General features: G+C 40.3%; 1 protein-coding gene across 1 annotated transcript in view; it reads right to left on the minus strand.

Annotated features, from left to right (window-relative positions):
• Positions 1–20,581, minus strand: part of PRKN (parkin RBR E3 ubiquitin protein ligase) — a 1,113,312-nt gene that overhangs the window by 739,016 nt on the left and 353,715 nt on the right. The window contains exon 3 of the mRNA XM_045544705.1: positions 15,831–16,071. Coding sequence (XP_045400661.1) covers positions 15,831–16,071 — 241 coding nt within the window. The remainder of the gene's footprint in view (positions 1–15,830; positions 16,072–20,581) is intronic.

The raw sequence follows: 20,581 nt of genomic DNA on the forward strand, positions 1-20,581 counted from the left end.
CCCGTGGGGAAAGGCGCTAGAAATCATTAGGTTTATCAGGTAGGCTTCACATTTCTTAATTACCTCACCACTATTGGAAGAGCTTCGGAATGAGCTGTCAAATCAGAAGAGACACTCGGCCTTCCCTAGATTGTTTGTATAGATGAAATGTTATTCATATAGATCTTCCACTAATTGAACACTTTACGGAAGGACCATGGAGATTCACCAAAGCTCCTGCTGTCTGTCCATGGTATGTTTTACTCTCAGGGGCAACACTGATTAAACCCTTATGAAATAGTTATATGCTGTATCCCAAAGGGGAATTTTATGTCCCCATTCTGATATTATTAGTCACTGCAACTATTAATCCAGCCTTTTATTCTATCTAACTAGTTTCTGGCCCTGATGCTTGCCTGAAAGCTCTGCTATAAACCACAGGCCTGGACTTGTATCTTCATCACAGATGACAGCCTCCAGGCTTCGTGGACAGATCTGTGCAGTTCTGATGAACTACTGATACCTCAAAGAATAGACTCTTGGTTACAGGCTTTACAGCCCACATCACCTTAACAACTTGCAGACTGCACCAGCGGAATGAATCAAGATTTCCAGGACACATTTTAGTCTGGAAATAGACATTCTTCATGAAAGGAGAACCACTAACCCCAAGACCCAAAAGAACAATAATTAATTACATAAGAACAAATAAACTACTGAGGGAAATTTAATTATGGCTACTTGTTTTGAATATTGTTGGCATTGCTTCTAATGTTCTACATTTTTTATGGGTATATAAAGATATTTCTCTTCCTTCTTCATCCGTATCCCCTTCAATTTAATAGGCTATGCTTTTATAAACCAAATTTAAAAATTTATAAATTAGTATCTGATTTCACTGGCCTTCAGAAAGCAAACATAAATACTATTGCTGAGTCTCCTAACTTTTCATGACAACAGTTATTCGCATAGGTTCAATAAGAACTTGTTCTCATCTTACTAAGATACTATTGAACAAACTGACAGTATAACAAAGGATATACATGGTGATTTATAATTGAGACTAACTCTCACTTTACCAGAAATAGCAGCACACTATTAAAGAACATTAATTGACTTTGCATGTGTAGTCAATGCCTACAAAGCCCATTCAGGAAAGCAGGTTTGATACCTGGCTATCAGAGCCCCACTCACACAGGTCATAATTCCTGGCCTGTTAAGCACCCTCTTGGGAACCTCAAGAATACTGCAGGTAAAATATGGTGGAGAGACTGTCTTGGGATTGTTTTCCCAGCCTTGGGATAAAAGAACACATAATAAAGCCTTTTAAAAGTCAAATCAGAGATTCCTTATGAAAATTTTCAGGCAGAGTAAATTCTCTGGCTCAAATTATATGGCTATAGGTTTGCTAAACAAACTCAGGTAAGCCTATCTGGTTAATTGCGGTATTTTGTTATAGTATCCCAAAGGGGCTAAGACACCCACAATTTAGAATCTCGGAACAGAATGAGTTACACTTCTCATGTCTCATTTCTCATGTCTCAAAGAGGCCTTCAAAGAATGAATAAATGTTTTTTTATTCATTTAACACATATTTACTAAGCATCAACTATGTGTCAAGCACTTTGTCAGGTACCACAAACAGCCCAGAACAAGAAAATACCCCCTGCCTCAAAGAGCTCACTTTCCGATGGGGCTTGTACAACTTGTGTGTATTACTCTGGTGCTCAAGGTCCTATTGTATAATTTAAATTAACTATGTTAAAAGAGCAAATTTTTTTCTTCACACAAACAAGAAAAGTTATTTGCCATGGAGTCCAAAAGAAAAGAGTATCTATGGAAATAAAGACTGAAAGTGAAATTGGAAAAATAATCTGTCTGAAAAATATTGGACTGCTCTGTTAATGAAACAGGGGCCATGGTGAACAATAAAATTCTATCTAGTCTAATCTGTTTCTCTGTAATAAGTAGCAAGTGGTAAAAATGTGCAATCTTACAACAGCCCTAAATGTCTGCTGTCTCCTGTCACTGGAGATGTCCATATTTTATTGGGATATAATATTTCTTCTTGGCATGAAAGCATGGATTAAGCAAAGGAATAAAAACTATGGTTCTACTTTACCAGCATAAATTAATACATCTGATATAAACAAACGCTGTGGCAGCTATGCTAACATTAATTAAAACCTACAATACTTAGTAAAAGATATAATCTTTCTCATTTTCATGAGGAAAAATCCCATATGGTCAATTTGAAGTATATTTCCTCACTATTTGTGGGAACTTTACTAGCACTCTTGGCCTACCTTTTCCCAAGATTGTATTCATTTGTCAAACATGAAATACCATCAAAATCTTCATGATGCCACTATGGAAGATGATGAAGTAAAATAATATCAAATGATTCAACTGTTTTTAAAAACAAGCATCACATGTACTCACCAGAAAACTGGTTTCCCTGATCATCACCTAAATGTACATCAGGGAAGGATACCAATCGGATATCAGACTGGGATGGGGGGTGGGGGGAGGGGGTGAGTGTATGCCTACATGATGAGTGCGTTGCACACCCTCTGGGGAATGGTCATGCTTGAAGGTGCAGACCCGGGGAGGTGGCGGGGGGAGGGGATGGAGGTATGACTACATGATGAGTGCCAGGCGCACTGCCTGGAGAATGAGAACAGACGCGCTTGGGACTCTGACTTGGGGGGATGGGTGGGACATGGAAAATGTATATAACCTAAACTTATGTACCCCCATGATGAGCTGAAATAAAAAGGAAAAAAAAAAAATTAAAGGGAGGTGGTTTCATAACCATCAAGTAGAAATCAAAGAGTCTGGTTGGCTCTTTATTGTAACGAAGCTTTTATTAGCATCAGAAGTCCAAACAAGCAGCTTTTATCAATATCTACTCAGCAGGAGTATTACTCACTAAGTGGTATCTTTATGTTCTTTGTGACAATAAAGAATTGCATGGCAAATGGCAGCAATCTGTGAGGACCTGCAAGTCACACTTGCCTAAGCCATCACTCTAGATTAAGATGTTTGCCTTAGTTTGTCAGCGGGTTAGTGAAGAGTGTCTTGTCTTTGAAAAGCAGAATATCATGGAGATGCATGTATACCTTTTTCTTGCAGCTGCGTAAGGGTAGGCACTCTTTGACCCGTATAAAGATCCATGTGTTAGATTCAAGTAAACATCCAAAAAGATACATCAGTAGGATTCAGTTCTCAGTATGTTGTTCCGTACAATGACTCTGATCTGAAAACATGAGCCCAGCTGATCTAACCTGAATCTGTGTGCAATTTGAATCTTCTTGCCCATTTAGAATATTAGCTCCATCGGCATCATTAAGCTGAACACTAATTTGTTCCTAAACTGTCCTCATCCATCACCCATTGGCAGGGCCACGTTGATGAAGTCCCCTGTGGCCCATATCTGCGACCTGTCCCCAGCTAATCTGCTCTTTCAAAATATGAAATGGGGTACACACTCATTGCCAAAGGGTCCTTTGAACAATACTGGTAGAAAAACAATAAAAACTACTTCATCACTTTTTGCATTATTGAAACTTCCTTTCTGTCTAAATCGTTCCTGATGACTCAACACAGGTCATAAAAACCCCCATATTAATCCAGTTTTCCGATGAAACACTTGAAAAGGAGTAGCACATTGCCAAATAGAAAATGAAATAAAAAACACATCATATATGATTCAGGACTAGAAGATGTTTTCTAGAGAATGTAATATTCTAGAAGAATAGCCATAGGAGTATTGTTTATGATGCCATCCGTCACTATTTTAGAGTAACCAACTATCCTAATTTGGTTCTGAGTGTGTTATGAAGATCACCAAAATTTAAAAATACACACATACATATACAAATAAAACAAAACCCCTATCCCCAGTCCAAAGTAACCCCAAGTCTCCCACAAGTATGGAAGGTGGACCTAGCTCCTGTTTGCAGGGGATTAAAGCAGGTAGCCCTAGACCTATAAAACTGGATTGTATCTTAGAGCCCTGGCACAACATTGGGCCTTTAGTCCATGTGAGCTGGGAAGAGAAAGGATGACAGAATTGGCTAACAGCTGTTAAGTCTTTGGTATGTGCCAGCCACTATCCTAAGCCTTTGTCATAAAGTATCTGGCATCAACTCTATGAGGAAGGCACTTTCATTATCTCCATATTATAAGTGAGGAAACTGAGGCCTAGTATGTTAAGAAAATCAGTCCTTCTCAAACCTTAATGTGCATTATTTATCTGAGGCTCTTATTAAAATGCAATTTATGATTCAGCAGGTCTGGGCTGGGGCCAGCAATTTCTGCATTCCTGACAAACTCCCAAGTGATGCTCCTGGGTCCATAGACCACACTTTGAGCAACAAGAAAGTAAACTGTTCAAGGTCCTAGAGGTGGTAACAAGTCGAGCCAAGATGTGGCTCAGTTGGCCTGGTTCCAGAGCTCATGTTCCTGCCAACAGGCTTAGCATCTGTGTGGCAGACACATCATATCCTGGGTACTGTGCGTTGGCTCAAAGATTCAAAACAAATGCCTGTCCCCTTTCCTATTGTATTTTCCAGCAACAACAATCATTTTTTTAAGTGCCCACTACAGACCAGGCACTGTGGTAAACATTTGAAATATAAAAAAATATTCTCTGGTTCAAAGGATTTCATTTAATTCACTGAAGTAAGTGACTTGCCATTGGATTCCCTTCTTATAGTAAGCAAATCAAAGCTCCACTGGTAGACAAAATATTCCAGTTAATAGTTTAATGGACATGCACAGAACAGATAAAGCATTTTAAAAGAACTGGAATAGAATAACAAACCTCTAACACCAAAGGTAATCAATTTAATATAATCTTTGGCGATTGAGAAAGAATTTTTAAAATCTTACAACACTTCAGAGGTATCATTTGGAACATTAATTAAAGTTCAATAGATGTACAAGGTACAGGGGTTTGGGCCTGATTCTATAAAATTATCAAAAAATGATTTTAAAAAGAGGGTAGTGATATTTTGTTTACTTGTCATGAGGGTTTCATTTTCTTTTATAAAATGGACATTTTGCTAATTCCTGTTTTCATTATATAGTTGGAACATAAATTTTTGGATTATGTATGAGATTTTTGGAAGGTACAGGTCATACAAAATTATACCTTCCGTAAAAGTTGCACAAAATGTCCATTAGTCTTCATTTACTCAGAACGAATTTAGAAGGTTTGAAAAGAGATAGGCAGTTCATTTCTACCACCTAATTTGTTAATTTTTTTCTTCATCTTCCTTCAAGAAAACAGAATCCAGCAGCCACCTGCGTTTTTGGCACACACCGCCGTAATCAGAATGCTCCAGCGATGCCCAAGATGGAGCTCAGCAGCTGTAAATACCCTGCCTGGGCTCCCGCTCCTCTGCCAAGTGCAGATCTCACCATCTCAGCATATGCACAGCGTCCTCTGAAAGACTTCAGGGTTCAAAGAGTAAAAAGTATAAGTTATTCACATCATTGGCCATTAAGGCCTCCAGGAGAGGGACACCCCACGCTACAAGTTGTAGAGGTCTTTTGTTAAAAGAGCGCACACTCCAGCCAGGTGGCATTTCCTTGAGTGTGCCACTTTTCCCTCCCACTTGGAATCACAGTATGACTTCGCAGAGGTGACTTCAGAAAAATCAAACCATTCTGAGGCCCCCAGCAAGCACCACACTTAACTTCAACAACCAGCAATGTCATTTCTCACCTACTCTCCCCCAGTTTGCTTTTAACTACTTATGTTTTAAAACAAATATCCAACCACAAAAAGCGAAACACTTCCAACAGAGCCATCCTTTTTGTCTTTCAAAGCCTGCCCCGGGGCCTGTCTTAGCCTCTTGCTCCTCTAAATCCCCTCATGACCTTGATGGTACCGCTTTTTTCAAACATACTCCATTCAACGTGTACATGTGCATCTTCTAATGTGTAAGCTACTTGAGCATCCAGTTCCTCTTATTAACCTTCAATCCCCTGCTCCCATCAATGGGTTTATTATACAGAAGATTGTCCAGAAGACGGCGGATAAAAACCAATGCGAGCGCTGTTCCTGGTGGATAAACACAAATGTGAGTCCTGTCTCTTGGATATGTACACCGTCCAGTGTGGTCAACCATCTCTACCCTCCCCTCTGCCAAGCTCGGACCTCCTCAGGGCCGAGACTGTCTCTGCTCTGCACACCCCGAGTCATAGTGCACCCTGCTTTCCATGTGCAATTACAAAGCATTTTCACACCAAACGTGTTTAGTAAGAGTTGAAGAGTTGTTTAAAGGTTGTATTTTACAAGTTGGACAAAACTTTTTGGTGTATGGCAAATTTTGATCCCTTTCTATTCACATGCCAGACGATGGAGGCACCAACTGTATTAGACCTACTAGTATTTGATGAGTGCCGCTTCAAAAGAGTAAGCAAACATGTAATAAGTAATTGCACCACAGTACATGTGAAGCACTACGAAAAGTAAGGAGCAACTAATTCTGCTTTTGGAATAGTGTTCAGACTTCTTGGAAAAGAATATAGGACTATGTCCTCCTACCTCAACCCCCCCCACACATACACACACCCCAAATATGTCAGGCTGGCAGAATTCTCACTACAGTGAAATGTTATTTTATGTGTTTTCACTTATAACATTGAAAAAGAATATTACAGTAAAAATCTCTGTGTTGGAAGAAAGATTAAATTCCTGGCAGAATGATAATGTATTTTTAATATTTTGATGTGATATCAACTTTAAGTTGTTCTAGTATGACTGCCAAAATTTTGTCATTTCAAGGAAGATTTACACAAGAGGCAGTCATTAAAGCTGTGCAAAACTCCAAGAAATTCACACCCTCTGGCTTAAAGTCATTAGCATGTGTAACACACGTTTTCAAGTACTTGAGATTTTATTTTGGATAAAATGAGAATTAAGTCTGAAGCTTATCACTTTATATCATCAGTAGGCCTCCACGACTGATTTGCGTTTGGCAAGTGTTAGCTAACTTACAATCCCAGAATAAATTTCATTTTGTACTACATTGCACTGCTGGCAAAAAATTATTGATAAGAACATATTCTCTAATAATTATGATGTATCTATGGTGCGCATTCAGAGCTCAAGTCTTAAAAGCAATTTGATTTTAAAAAATTATATTTGTCTATTTTGAAGTTTTTTTCTATTTTACTTTTTCAAGTTATATTTCAATAATTTATTCTAGCATGCAATGTTTCATCAAAAAGTCTCTTTCATTTAGTAAAAAGATAAACGCTTATTTTAGAGTAGAATGTTCTTCCATATTAATTAAATACTTTCTTAGTAATCTGGGCAGTAAGACTTGAAGAAATTGGACAAAATTATCGAAAGTTTTATTTTTCAAAACCAAAAAATTGTGCAAAAATAGTATAATGTGATATAAGGTTGAATTTTAAAATTTGTCTACTTGGCTGAAATCAACAACACAGTTCTTCAAAATAACCTATTGTAAGGTTATGTCCACTATATAACCAAAATGTCTAGGGAAGATGCAAAAATTCCTCCCTTCCTTCCGATATCCATATTCAGAAGAATACTTACTAACGCAGACTTTGAACGTAAGCTTTGGAGTGAGACAATCCTTGGGTGAGTCTTGCCTTAGCTGGATCAGTTTCTCCAGCTGTCCGACGGTGTTTCCCCGTCTGTATTGAGGATGTGAATACTGTCTACCTTATGGAGCTGCCGAAGAATTAAGTGAGATACTCCACAGAAGCAGGCTTCGTACAGCGCCAAGTTCACAACAAGCACTCAGAGATGTGCCCATTATTGTCAGCAGTTCCCAACATTGCAGGCATTGTGGGATTTCTGTAACTGGTGTTGCCTCCGCCCTGGCCTCCTACAGCATTCTCCAGCAGCCAGCGTGGCCTCCCCGGAGTCAGATCGTGATACTCCATTGCTGGAAAACCCTCCGGTGGCTTCCTTCTCACCAGGGCCTGCCCCACCTGGTCCCCCTTTCCGACTTTATCTCTTGCTACTGCCCCACACCGCTGCCCCATCGCTTTGCGGGCACGGTCCTGCCATGGGCTTGCTGCTCCCTTTGCCTGAGATACCCAAACGCAGGCTCCCGAGAATGCCTTCCCCGAGTGTCAGCTCACCAGAGAAGCCTCCTGAGCACCTTACAGACAAGAGCGCCCCTGCAACACTCTGTCCCTCTGACTCTGCTAAACATTTCTCCATAGGACACATACTCGCTGTAATAGTTCTTTGTTTCTTTAGTTTATCATCTTCTCCCCCCACCAAACAATGCGCTCCATTCGGGTAGGCATTCTGACTCTTTCCTTCTACATCCTGGCAGCTGGAACTAGGCCTGGTTCCAGACATAAGGATCCGATCACTATTTAAGCAATTAACTGTGTGACAAATATTAGAGGAGACTCCTGTTTTCTCTAGGTCCCATAGCTTCATCTCATCTGACAGGACAGGATGAAGAGTGCCTCATTTAGGAAACACAAACAACACGTGAACTTAATTCATTCAAGGGCATCTTAGAGCCCAGGAGTTAGTTCACTTAATGCTCTTGTTCAAAAGTTTATATAAAATAATATATTTTATTCATTGACCATCTGTTAAACAATAGTATTTTTCACTGTTTAGGGCAGTGCTACTCAAAGCGCTGTCTCCTGGACCTGCAGCATTAGTAATACCTGGGGACTTGTTAGAAATGCAATTTCTCAGCCTCCACCCAAGGGCAGCTGGTCTGTGCTTCCATAAGGCCTCAGATGATTCTGATGAGCTCAAAGCCTGAGAAGCACGGCTGCAAGGAACACTTCAGTGACTTGTTCCAGGTCTTTGACTTCCTCTACGTCCCGGTTATTAATATAAACCATAGTATCACCTCTCATGTTGACTAGTTATCTTTTTCCACCTACGAATACCTGAAAGGCATGTTCTCAGATTTCAGAAGTTTCCATTTGTTTCAGCTACATGTGTGGCTTCGGCCCAACTAATCACCTTTTAGAGCCCTCCCATGTTTAGCCAGCATTTAAATTCTACCTGGTCTAATCCAAATACTCTGGAAACACAAAGAAAATTGGATTTATTTCTTGTAAATTTCTTTCTCTAAGGCAGAGATTTTCAAACAGTTTGTAACCAATGACCTTATTGTTTTTCCAAATGACAGGTGGTGTGTATGTTTAATATGTAAAACAGACAGATAGGAAGCTGCTCAGGCTGTCGGGACCGACTATTTCAAACCATGCATAACCATGGTATTTGAAGAGGTGAAGTCTCATTTTCTTTGTATGATTTTAAATGAAGTATTAGTTCTAAAAGGTAACACACAGAAATTCTGATGAATGATTTTCTATGCTTACAATTTTAAGCAATTTAGTAAACATTTATCACCATTTTTCTAGGAGATTTGGGGGAAAATTACAGTTAGTTGGACAAAAACCTGGTCTTCAAAGCAATTCAACAGATGAACCCAGAACTGGAGTACAAAATAGGAAGTTACAAGAGAGAGGTACAAGAGTTCTGAAAAGAAAGTGATTCCTTCCAGTTGTGAAGATTAAGAGAAGACCACTTGTATTTCTTCTTTCAGTTTAACAGAGTTAAATCTGAAAGTTGACCTGAGGTAACCCATTTCCCTTTTCTCCATCCCTTACAGATGCAACATGGATAACACCTTTCAGCAACAGCACTCAGGGTGCCAGGAAGGGCTGCCCCCTGGACTGAGGTGTGCAGGGAGAAGTGTAATTATTTTCCATTCCCCTATTTAAAGACAGCTGCATTTTTCTGCTTTTTCATAACCTCAAATGGTGCTGTTATGATCATGTATATAGATGTCTCTTCATGTACTGAGTTGCAGAATATGCATCTCTTGAATTTCACTGATTATTGTGAAGCTGTATTAATAGAATTGCTCTCAGTAGTTGCTGCATGAATTGACATTCACACCATCGTGTATAAAAGCACCTATTGTCCTATATCCTAACCAACACTCGCTACGGTCAGACTGTTAACTTATGGTCTACCAGGTAAGGGTACAATGAAATGATATTGTTTTAATATTCATTGCACTAATCATTGGTGAGAACTTGAGCATATTTCCATGGTAACTACTCATTCCAGTTTTCTCCTAAGTATTATTTTTGTCTACTACTTTGGTTTCTTGTTTTTGTACCTGCCAAACTAATCAATATTTCTTTTTATATCTATCATTCAGACCGATTCGTATTAATTCTTTTCTAAGCATCATTCCTTGTACTCTATTTCTTCATCTTGGGTTCAAATTCAGTCTTCCTGGTACTAAATACTTCAACATTTCTTCCAAACTGAGGGTAATTAACCTCAGTGGTTGTCTAACAATATCTTTCTCTTACTCTTGAATAACAGTTTTGTTGGGTGTACACACTTCTAAGTTAAATGGTGCTCCCCTCAGCAGCTTGATATTTCTACATCACCATTTTTCTTCATTTCTGTTGGGAGCCATTCAAATTATTGTTTCCAATTGAGATAATCTCTTTTTGTCAATTTTAAGATCTGCTATTTCTCCTTGGTGTTTTGCTTCTTTTGTAAGGTGAATTTATTTTTAATTGATCAAGATCACTTGCATGCTCTTTAAATTTGCTTGGGACCGTGTACTCTTGAATCAGAGGATTTATCTATATGGCAAAATGCTCAGCTTTTCTCTTAGGAAACTGTCTCTCCTCTCTGTTCTCTAACTCCCCCATAATAGAATTCTTATTAGAATAGAATATTATAAATTAGGCCTTCTCATTCTAAGCTCCTCATCTACTAAAACTCCTTCTAACATGTCAGTGTATATTGCATTTTAGGCAATTCCGTCCTAACTGTCTTCTGCTTCACTAACTCTATCTCTTAGCATTGCCCAATTTCCTGTTTTAACCATCAATTTAAGGGTTTGTTGATGTTGTTCCAATAGCTAGAATTACGTTCTTTTCAATAGTTACCTTTTCCCCATTATGTCTGTTTTCTGTTTCAGGTTTCAGTTTTTTTTCTTTTATTCTGTTATATAAAATATATTTGTTTAGTATTGTTTCAGGTTGTTTTATTTTCTCAAATTTAAGGGGAAAACAACCTTCTAGTTTCTGGTGTATGCTCATTTCCACTTACAGAGGAGGAAAAACTAATGTTCTCTCTACCTTTCATAATTCTTAGCTGAGATCCCTGTAATAAAAGACATTAATAAGAAAAAAATAACAAATGTATTAATATGTATATCTCATGTATACAGCAGTCACCTATTATCTGTGGTTTGGGATACTTGCAGTATAGTACAATAAGATATTTTGAGAAAGGGAGAGAAAGAGCGACCACATACACATAACTTTTATTACAGTGCATTGTTATAATTGTTTTATTATTAATAGTTATTGTTGATCTCTTATTGTATCTAACTTGTAAATTAAGTTTTATGACAGATTTTTGTGTACAATTGACTCTTAAGCAATGTGAGGTTAGGATTAATGACCCTTCACGCAGTTGAACATCTGCATATAACTTTTGATTCCCCAATAACTTAATTACGAATAGCTTACTGTTTCCTGGAAGCCTTACCAATTTAGTTAATTAACACATATTTTGTATGTTATGTGTATTATACACTGTATTCTTACAATAAAGTAAGCTACAGAAAAGAAAATGTTATCAAGAAAATTATAAGGAAAGAGAAAATATATTTACTATCCATTAAGTGGAATGGATCATCATAAAGGTGTTTATCCTCTAGTCTTCATGTTGAGTGGGTGAGGTGGAAGAGGAAGAGGAGGGGTTGGTCTTGCAGTTTCAGGGTGGCAAAGGCAGCAGAGGTGAAGGAGGTGCGAGGGAGGCAGGAGAGGCAGGCATATTTGGTACGACCTCACACCTTCAGTGCTCAACTCATGGGGTCTGGGAGGCCAGGGGCATTGATCAATATCAAAAGGAGTTTAAGGAAGTCCCTTACTGGCAAGGTACTTCCTGACTTCAGGGATGAAACACTGGTGCAACCAGTCCAGGCCACCTACTTGTACAACAAAAAGACAGGAGCTAGGATTTATCTTTTCCCTTCAAGGCTCAGATAAGGGCAGTCCTGATCCTAAACCTGACTGCATTTACACAAAACACAAAACAGTAGAGGTAGGCTATCCCCTTCCTACCTTAAATTCCTGCTTACCTCTCTTAGTTACTAATCAATGTCCTTTCGTGGGTTTTTTTTTTTTTTTTTTTTTTTTAGAATAGGGTACTTTTGTCTGCATTAAAAACCTATTCAGGGAGATTTTTTTTCTCCTCAATGATTTCCTTAATGGCATCTAGAAACTCATCTGCTGCCCCTTGGTTGGCAGAAGCTGCTTCTCCTGTTATCTTGACATTTTTTAAGCCAGACCGCTTTCTAAAATTATCAAACCATCCTTTGCCAGCATTAAATTTACCAGCTTTAGACCCTTCATCTTCCTTTTGCTTTAAGTTTCCATACACTGACTTCACAACTGAGAATCACATGAGAGTCTACAGGTATGCCTTTCTTATATATAGCAATTCTGCACCCACGTAAAAGCTGTATTTCCAGTATGACATAAAAAGGTATTTGGCAAAAAGTGCAAAGGTTCTGTGCCTGCGGGTGTAGCTATAGCAATGTCTTCATGAATTTCCTTTCCTTTTTTTATAATGGTCTTTATACTAGATTCATGTATCACAACTGCAGCTGCAGACCTCAATCTATGGTACCTATCAAGCAATTCAACTTGTTCTTATAATGTCATGACTTTTCTCTGCTTCTTGGGAGCACTTCCAGCATCACTAGTGGCATCCCATATGGGTCCCATGGTGTTATTCAAGGATTATGGTATTGCATTAAGCATGATTAAAAGTATGCCAGAACCAGGAAAGATCATTTTTTACTGAAATTTGCAATTTACTGGAGGGACAAACTGCCCACATGAAGATGATTAGTGTCACAAGACTTTTTAAGCTGATACTTAACAACACTTGAGCTCACCACAATAGTAACGGGAGGTGGCTACGAAGTTACTGCAGTAGCATATATGTACTACAGTTAATTTTATGCAGGCAATGATTTGATACTGCATCTTTACATTTGTTTATATTTCTTTCAGCTGCACATGGCACCATGTATGGTTTGTGTGTGTATAACTTTTGATAAATTTTAACTTTTTACAATAGATTTGTATATATTTTATGGTAGTAAATGATAAAATAGACTAACATCTACATATATTCATGACATACCTAACTTGTCCTTATTTTTTTCAGTATTTCTAGACTACGTAGTTTGTCAATGGAGCTTTTTTCAAATTGTCACGAATCCCCAAAAAATTTTCCAATTATATATTGAAATAAATCCATGTATAAGTGGACACCCACAGTTCAAAGCCATATTTTTCCAGGGTCAACTGGATGGGAAAAATCACAGGCTACGTAGGGTTTTATGTTATCCATGATCTGCATTTCCCCACTGATGAGAAGGAGTAGGGCACATGGGCGATACCCAGGGAAGATGAGCAAATCCCAAAGAGGTGGCCTAGAATTCAGGCTTAAAAACCGTCAACTACAGACAAAAGATAGACAGGTGTGGGGAAGACCAGCTCCGGGGAGCTGACTGGGAAAACTACAGTAAATAAGAGTAAGGTCTGTCATGCAGATTTAAGTTGCCGCCTTCTCTGTGGAGAAGAGTCTAGTAATTCCATCCTCCTTTTCTTCCTAGTGCAGAGAGGGAGACACTCTTACAAATAGAGATTTCCTTCACAGATGTAAATTTCCCTTATAAAAGGGTAACTTCTACTCTGTTTTTAGAGCTTCTCTTGTGTCTGCTGTTTCTCAAAATAATCAGCTCAAAACAACCCTTATGCTAAAGCGGCATATTTTGGTGTAGCATATTCTGGTCTCCTACAGTCATATTTTGGGGTGGCATATTCTGGTCTCCTACACACTCGAGGTGGAATTTTCCCTGTTTGATTTATAATGTTGTATCCTGAGTGCCCTTTAGTAGGACTTGTTTTTCTCTGGAGGCATCAATGCCATGCCACCCAAATGTGTTCTCCAGAATGATCTTCTGTATGTCCTGCTTGAAACGTCAGGTGTTGTTGAAACTGTCCTCACAGGGTTAACGAGAATTACAAGCCGGGCTTTAGGCAGAATTATAGTGAGGTACTAATCAGGGTGCACTGGCACACTTCGACCCACGTCCTTGCAGCTGCTAACTAACCTGGAGTCATGCAGCACGCTGACCTTCTGCTGCCCCTTTATTCCTATAGATGGAATCCCTGGTGCCAGAATCATAAGACCTTTCTGTTCATGAATTGCTTAAGGTGTTTTTCAGATCCTGTATTCCAGCAGAGTGGCTGAGGTGAGCCAGTCTGAAGACCCCCACAAAGAAACCAACTCGGCACAAGAATGCGGTTTCTCCACCTCCCTGTCCCAGGACTTCAGCTCTCCCTTCTCGACCAGTCAAGGATCCCCACATCGCCAGTCCAGACCCCTCATAACCCCAACCCCACACCTCTCGGGGAGGCGGATTAGAGGTTTCCCCCATCTCCTCGTTAGGCTGCTTGGGATTATTAAACTCCCCCTGTCGCAGTCCACTGGCTCGCTGCGCGTTGGGCAATGAACCTGTTATGGTTCCAGTGACATCAGCTCGGGTCCAGTGTTTATATCAGTTTCTCATTCTGGATCACGTAAGTATTGCAGGGGTTTAGATTTGTCTCATTTCCCCCCATTTCTTATATCTTTCTCTCAGACTTTCTTCTCCCCAGTCCTCAGGTATCCGGTCCATGTGCAGCTGAGCCCTCTCCCCTCCACAACCAACCCACGACCGCAGGACACCGGCTCGTGGCTGCCATGCCGGGCTTCCTACTCCTCTGCTTACAGACAGCCATGGTGTTTCTACTTTCTCACTTGTACCTGGAAACTATCCTTCTTTGCTTTGCAAGCTCATCTACGATTTCAAAAATCCATTAAATTTTATTTAGTGATTTCCACAGGCGGCATTTCCTATTATTTTAGGCTTCCCTGTTGCTGGTCCCAGAACACGCTGACACTGTGAAGGCCACAGCAGCCCAGGACTGCCTGTGCCTTGACCTACTGTATGCAGGAGGGAAATAAACTTCCGCCCTATGAAGTCACTGTTATTGTATCTTGTGTCCTCTGTCACATACAGTCAAAATCAATCCCGGTATACCTTTGACTATTTAGATTAGAGAATAAAAGACTAAGGGAAACATACTGATATTTTAAAGTAACGAAAGTATAACCAGCCTTGCCAAAGAAAAGCACTTCGCTTCGGAATCAGTTGTAGCATAGAGGGAAGGAAGAGTCCCCTAACACTGAGGATACTGCTGACATTGTGATGTGTCGCCTTAGAACCCACAGATGACTAAAATTACCTTCTAAAGTTATCTTTCTTGTTTTTAGAATTTCTCTAGATCATTAGAAACATAATCATCCAAAAGCATTTTAAGAAAATAAGAAATAAAAGAAAGGTGAAATGTGAGAGGACGCGCTTGTACCTTAATCACATATCCAGACCCCAGCTTAACTCATCGCATGTCCCCAGCACCCCCAGCTCCTCGAGTCAAAAAGAATTAAATGCTCTCATCATGGTCCTGACACCACCTCCACCCATCCATCACGGTCAATCTCAGCGTGAAAACCCTGTCTCATAGCACTTATTATAAATGTATTCACCTCAATTTTACATCCGAGTACTCCACTTCTACTGACGTCTCCTTGTAGCAACTTAGAGACTCCAATCCAAACCTTATCACAAACTAAATATGTACACAGCGAGGCCATTCTGCATGGAGACTTGACTAAACAAACAACGCGTCACACGCTTGGACAGAGTTACTGCGCTTACCTGCACTTCCAGCCGGTGGAGAGTCGCTCCCGCTCTCAGTGTTCAGAATCACAGCCAGCCCCACGGAGTCTGCCGGGAGGAGGGAGCTGCTGAGGTCCACCCGAGTTAGGCTCTGGGGCTCCCTCCCAGAGCCTCCCATGAGGCCTCTGGGGCTGGCCCTGCCAGCTGCGTTTGTTTCTTGACCTTTTCTCCACGGTCTCTGCACAATGTGAACGATGCTCTGCTGATCCAGGTCACAGTTCTATTTGGGAGCAAGGTAAAATAAATAAATACATAAGAAAATGGCAAACATTAAATGCCAAATAGAGTTTGACGTGTCTTCAGTTCTAGAATGTGCAAGATATTCTAAAGTCTGTTTGCGTACAATGTCTACATGTGGTGGAGGAACTGAAAGGAAAGCGGCATGTGCAATTGACCAGCTCAGGCACGCTTAGCCTGCCCCGAGGGCCACAGCACTAACACACCACACGTGTTAGACAAGCAACACCGACCTGAGGCCAGAAATAGAAATTTGGGAATAAGTGGAACATGACCAAAAAAAGAAAAAAAAACCTGAAGTAATATTCAAAGGAACATGAAATCCAGCAGGAAAAGAAACGACCACACTGGACCTACAAACACAGTAAGAAATGATATTCTTAAATTTTAAAACTGATTTACTTTAGAAGTGGTATGTCCTTATAACTACCTAATTAAAATATTAGCCTTCACTTCTATTTTAAATAAACACAGAAATTTAGGTATTATCAATCCCAGGACATTTATCTACAGATTTTAACGTAAATGTGCTCACAGTAGCTCCACATACACCCCTCCATCACTAGCAAACACAATGCTACACCAGTGGGGATGCAGGTGAGAAGCACATTTGTGCCACCAGGGTTCATTTGCTCTTTCTGCCAACTTAACCGTTAAAATCAGTAAACATTTACAAAAATGTTTTGCTTCCATATATTGATGTGTATAAACAGGAGACTCTTTAAATTAGTAGAATAAAAATTAGAAGCCAGATTGTTTGCTAGGACAAAAACCACACTACCTTAAATCAAATCCCAGTTTCGGAATATCTGCTAGAGTAAATAGAAACAGTTACTCGTCTACCTGCAACCCTCTTCAGTCACAGCAAGGACCTATTCTCTCAATAAATCTATGTCTTCAAACTATTTCTTGCCATTCTCTCTCATCTTAGGAATGCTCAAAGAACTCTCTCAATCCACATTCACTGAAATGTGAAATGCAACCACACCAATGACAACAATACGTTCTCCCCTCCCTTGCTTCTCCCTCAAGTTCTCTTGTGGCCACTACTATCAAAATCCCTCCAGGAGTAGTGTTGTCATTCACCAGCACCCATTACCCTGCACACAACTGCTTGGCATCCACCCCCTCCACTCAGGATGTCACCAGGATGCCCTTTGCCCTTAAATGCCATTCCTACCTCTTCCCTATGCTTCCATCCTCCCAGCTCCCAATGTCTCTCCAGGACAGCTCCTATCCAGCAGAGGTGACTGTCCATCATTCTCTGACACTAAGTCCCCCCCACCTGACTGCTGACTTCCCTGTTTCTGTCAAAACACTCCCCCTGTGCCCAACAAACCAGGCTTCAAGCCTTCCCCCACTGCATAAAAGCCTGATTACCCTCCTATGTTTTCTAATGGGCTTCAGCGGATTCACTGTCTTGGATTCCTCCTCCCTACCCTGATGCCCGGCAAGGTGCCAAGAGTTACTAATTCTGCCTCAGAAATGCCCTTTGCATCGTCATCTCCTTTATATTTCAACTGTCACCTCCTCATTTTCAGCCTTCAATCATGACAATAGCTTTGTAATTACTCCCTTTACCTGGGGTTTCTCCCTACTCCAACCCATTACATGCAAGAATTCTTGGTGTCTGCTACATAATCCTTCTGAAGAGTCTCACTATCACTTATTAAATGGAATCTAACATCTTAGATCTCCTTCAAGTCTGTTTATACTTTTCTTCTTTTGGGATCAACTCTCTTAAGATTTTTATCTTCTTTACCTTGTTTTACCACTCCTTTATGGTGTATGTGGTAGATAGATAATCTTCAAAAATATTCACCCCATACATTGTAAGCATAATTGTTCTTCCTTCTTCCTCCCCTTGATTTTGTGCTCACCCATGTGACTGGGTTTGGCCAATGTGACATTAGCAGATGTGACTAAATTGAGGCCTTGTATTCCCTCACTACTAAAGCCTCTTAGAAAGAATGTCCCTGAAAGCTTCTACCTCGTCAAGGGCCCCAGAACTGCACACGTGGCACAGACCTGAGCCCCACCCAGAGAGGACCAAGGCAGCCACACCCACAGCAAGAAGCAGAGCCTCCCCACTGAAGCCAGGCCAGGGCCGGGGACCCTCAGCTTACCTGAAGACACATGAGATAGAATGCTTGTAACTTACGGACTGACACTTTGCAGTTGTTTCTTAAACTATAATAGTAGACAACCTTCCATTTTCCATTCTACTTTGAGCAGCAGACACCCTACCCACGACTCAGCATCACCTCCATTCCCAGGCAGCGCTCCAGCAACGACACTCAGCCTCTAGCCTAAGCTGTTTCAAACAAACTAGCATCACGACCTGAATACACTCAGAAACGAGCACATGAGGACAGGAGCTTTGCACTAAGGAGAGACAGAGTTGAGAATGAGCACCCTAACCCAGCGTGTTCTTTCCAAGGAGGCTCAAGAATTCAGTCAGATAAAAGTCCTCTCTCCACGATCAGCACTTAAGCACTTCATGTGATCCTCCTAGATAGAAGTAATACCTTTTTCTCTCATCTGAATCCAAAAATCTTTGCTTACTGTGCTCTTCTTATTGCAGTGGTTAGAGCTTGGACAGAATGTGTTTTGTGTTTGTGTGTCTGCATGTCTGTGTCTTACCTTAACTTAGAAATACTTAATTTAGAAATACTTAACAGCAGCAATTAGGTCACATTTATATTTACCAAAACGCCTCCCACAGCACTCTGAACCTAGTAGATGAATATATATGCATCTATGATGAATATATATGTATGAATGAATATGTATATTCATTCAGGAATAAATATGTTAAGTGAAAAAATGAATGACGTGAAAGAATGAATGAATCAATATGAACAGTTGTGAGTTCAGTACCTAAAGCCCTCCTGGGAGAATCAGCAGGATGTGGAAGAACATGGAATTTAAAGTCAAGCAGACCCAAGCCCTACATAATTCGTTAGCTGTATGATTTTGGCAAATTATTTTTCCTCCCTAAGCTTGTTTCCATCATTAGCAACAACATTGCCAGCTCTGAAGACTGTTCTGAAGGTTTAAGGAAATGCAGAGTGCAGACCCACAATACTAATACCTAGTTGGTAGTATTGGTATCACCATTTATGAGTTCTGAAAACTAAAGAGGATGGGCCCCTGGCTCTTTAGCTGCTACGCTCACACAATCCTATTTGGAAAATACGCAAAGAAGGTAGAATAAGCAGAAGCTATAAATGGGATAATCCCTCTGGTAGCATTCCAGCTTCCTGTGAACTAAAAATTGGTACCAAAAAAAAAAAAAAATCTCTATGTGCTCAGATGCTATGGAACACATGAAGAACCTGAATGAATTTCAGGGGCAGAAATCCAAAAGATGAGTATTCTCTCCTTTCAAATCCAGGTTTTCATAACGCTCAGGGTAGAGCCGCAAAGGGGAGTAGGAAGACCCTCAGCAGCTTTCAGTCATTAGATGATATTTATAGAACATATTTCCTCAGTCTCCATCGTGGTTCCGAGATCATTAACTGCCATGTCTTCGACTCTCTCACGAAAATCGTAGCTGTTCTCAGAAGTGGCGCCCGTGCCAGATGGTGCACTCACACGTCCCGCCAGTTCAGTTCAAAGCCATGTTAATAACTCACCCCACGGACAACAAATTGGATAATGTTCAGTTGTGCGGCCACTCAAAAGCCCCGGATAATATTTCGTTCTCACGGCATACACAGAAATTCCTCAGACTTGGGAGGTGGAGATTTTGGGAGGGGAGACTGCAGAGGGCTCCAATGTGGTTTGAAGCTCCCTCAGCGCAAAAACAATGTCTCATTTATCTTTGTTTCCTGAGGAACTAACTCTTTGCCTGACAAACAGAAAGCACTTAATATAGTTTTTTCCCTTTTTACAATAACTTATGTATCCATCAAGTAAGGCAGTGACGTAGTTGGTTAGTGCAGATAAAGCAAGCAGGTATCCACCTAACTGGGCTTGGTCTCGCGCTGCCCGGCACGGCCGTTGAGCCCTTGGAGACGGTGGTCAGCGTCTCGGGCTCTCTCTACAGGACCTCGGACCTGGAGATGTCCCAGTACTCAAATTATTCGTGGCAGTTTTTGCCAAATAATGACCAACTCTCATTCAGCTGGCAATTATTCAACAATATACAAAAATTGACATATTTTTCTTTCTCCAAAAAGAATCCCCTTTGGTGACATGTAGGATCCAAATATTTGAGATTTTCCAGACACTTTAATGAAAGGTTACACAGATCATCTCTAAAATGATTAATAATGAGATTCTAAAATAGTTAATAATGTCACATTAACAAAGTGTTTCCATGTGTTATAACAATGATTACATTAGTTATAAAATAAATACAGATAATTTTTGAGCTCTGTATTCCATACTGTATTACAAGGATTTTAGATACAGTAAGTGTTTACTATTTCCTTAGTCCTGTGAGGGAGGAGGTGTTACCACCTGCTAGGGTCTGAATGTGTCCCCCA

This window comes from Lemur catta, chromosome 2, assembly GCF_020740605.2.
Source record: "Lemur catta isolate mLemCat1 chromosome 2, mLemCat1.pri, whole genome shotgun sequence".
In the NCBI taxonomy this organism is placed as follows: Eukaryota; Metazoa; Chordata; class Mammalia; order Primates; family Lemuridae; genus Lemur; species Lemur catta.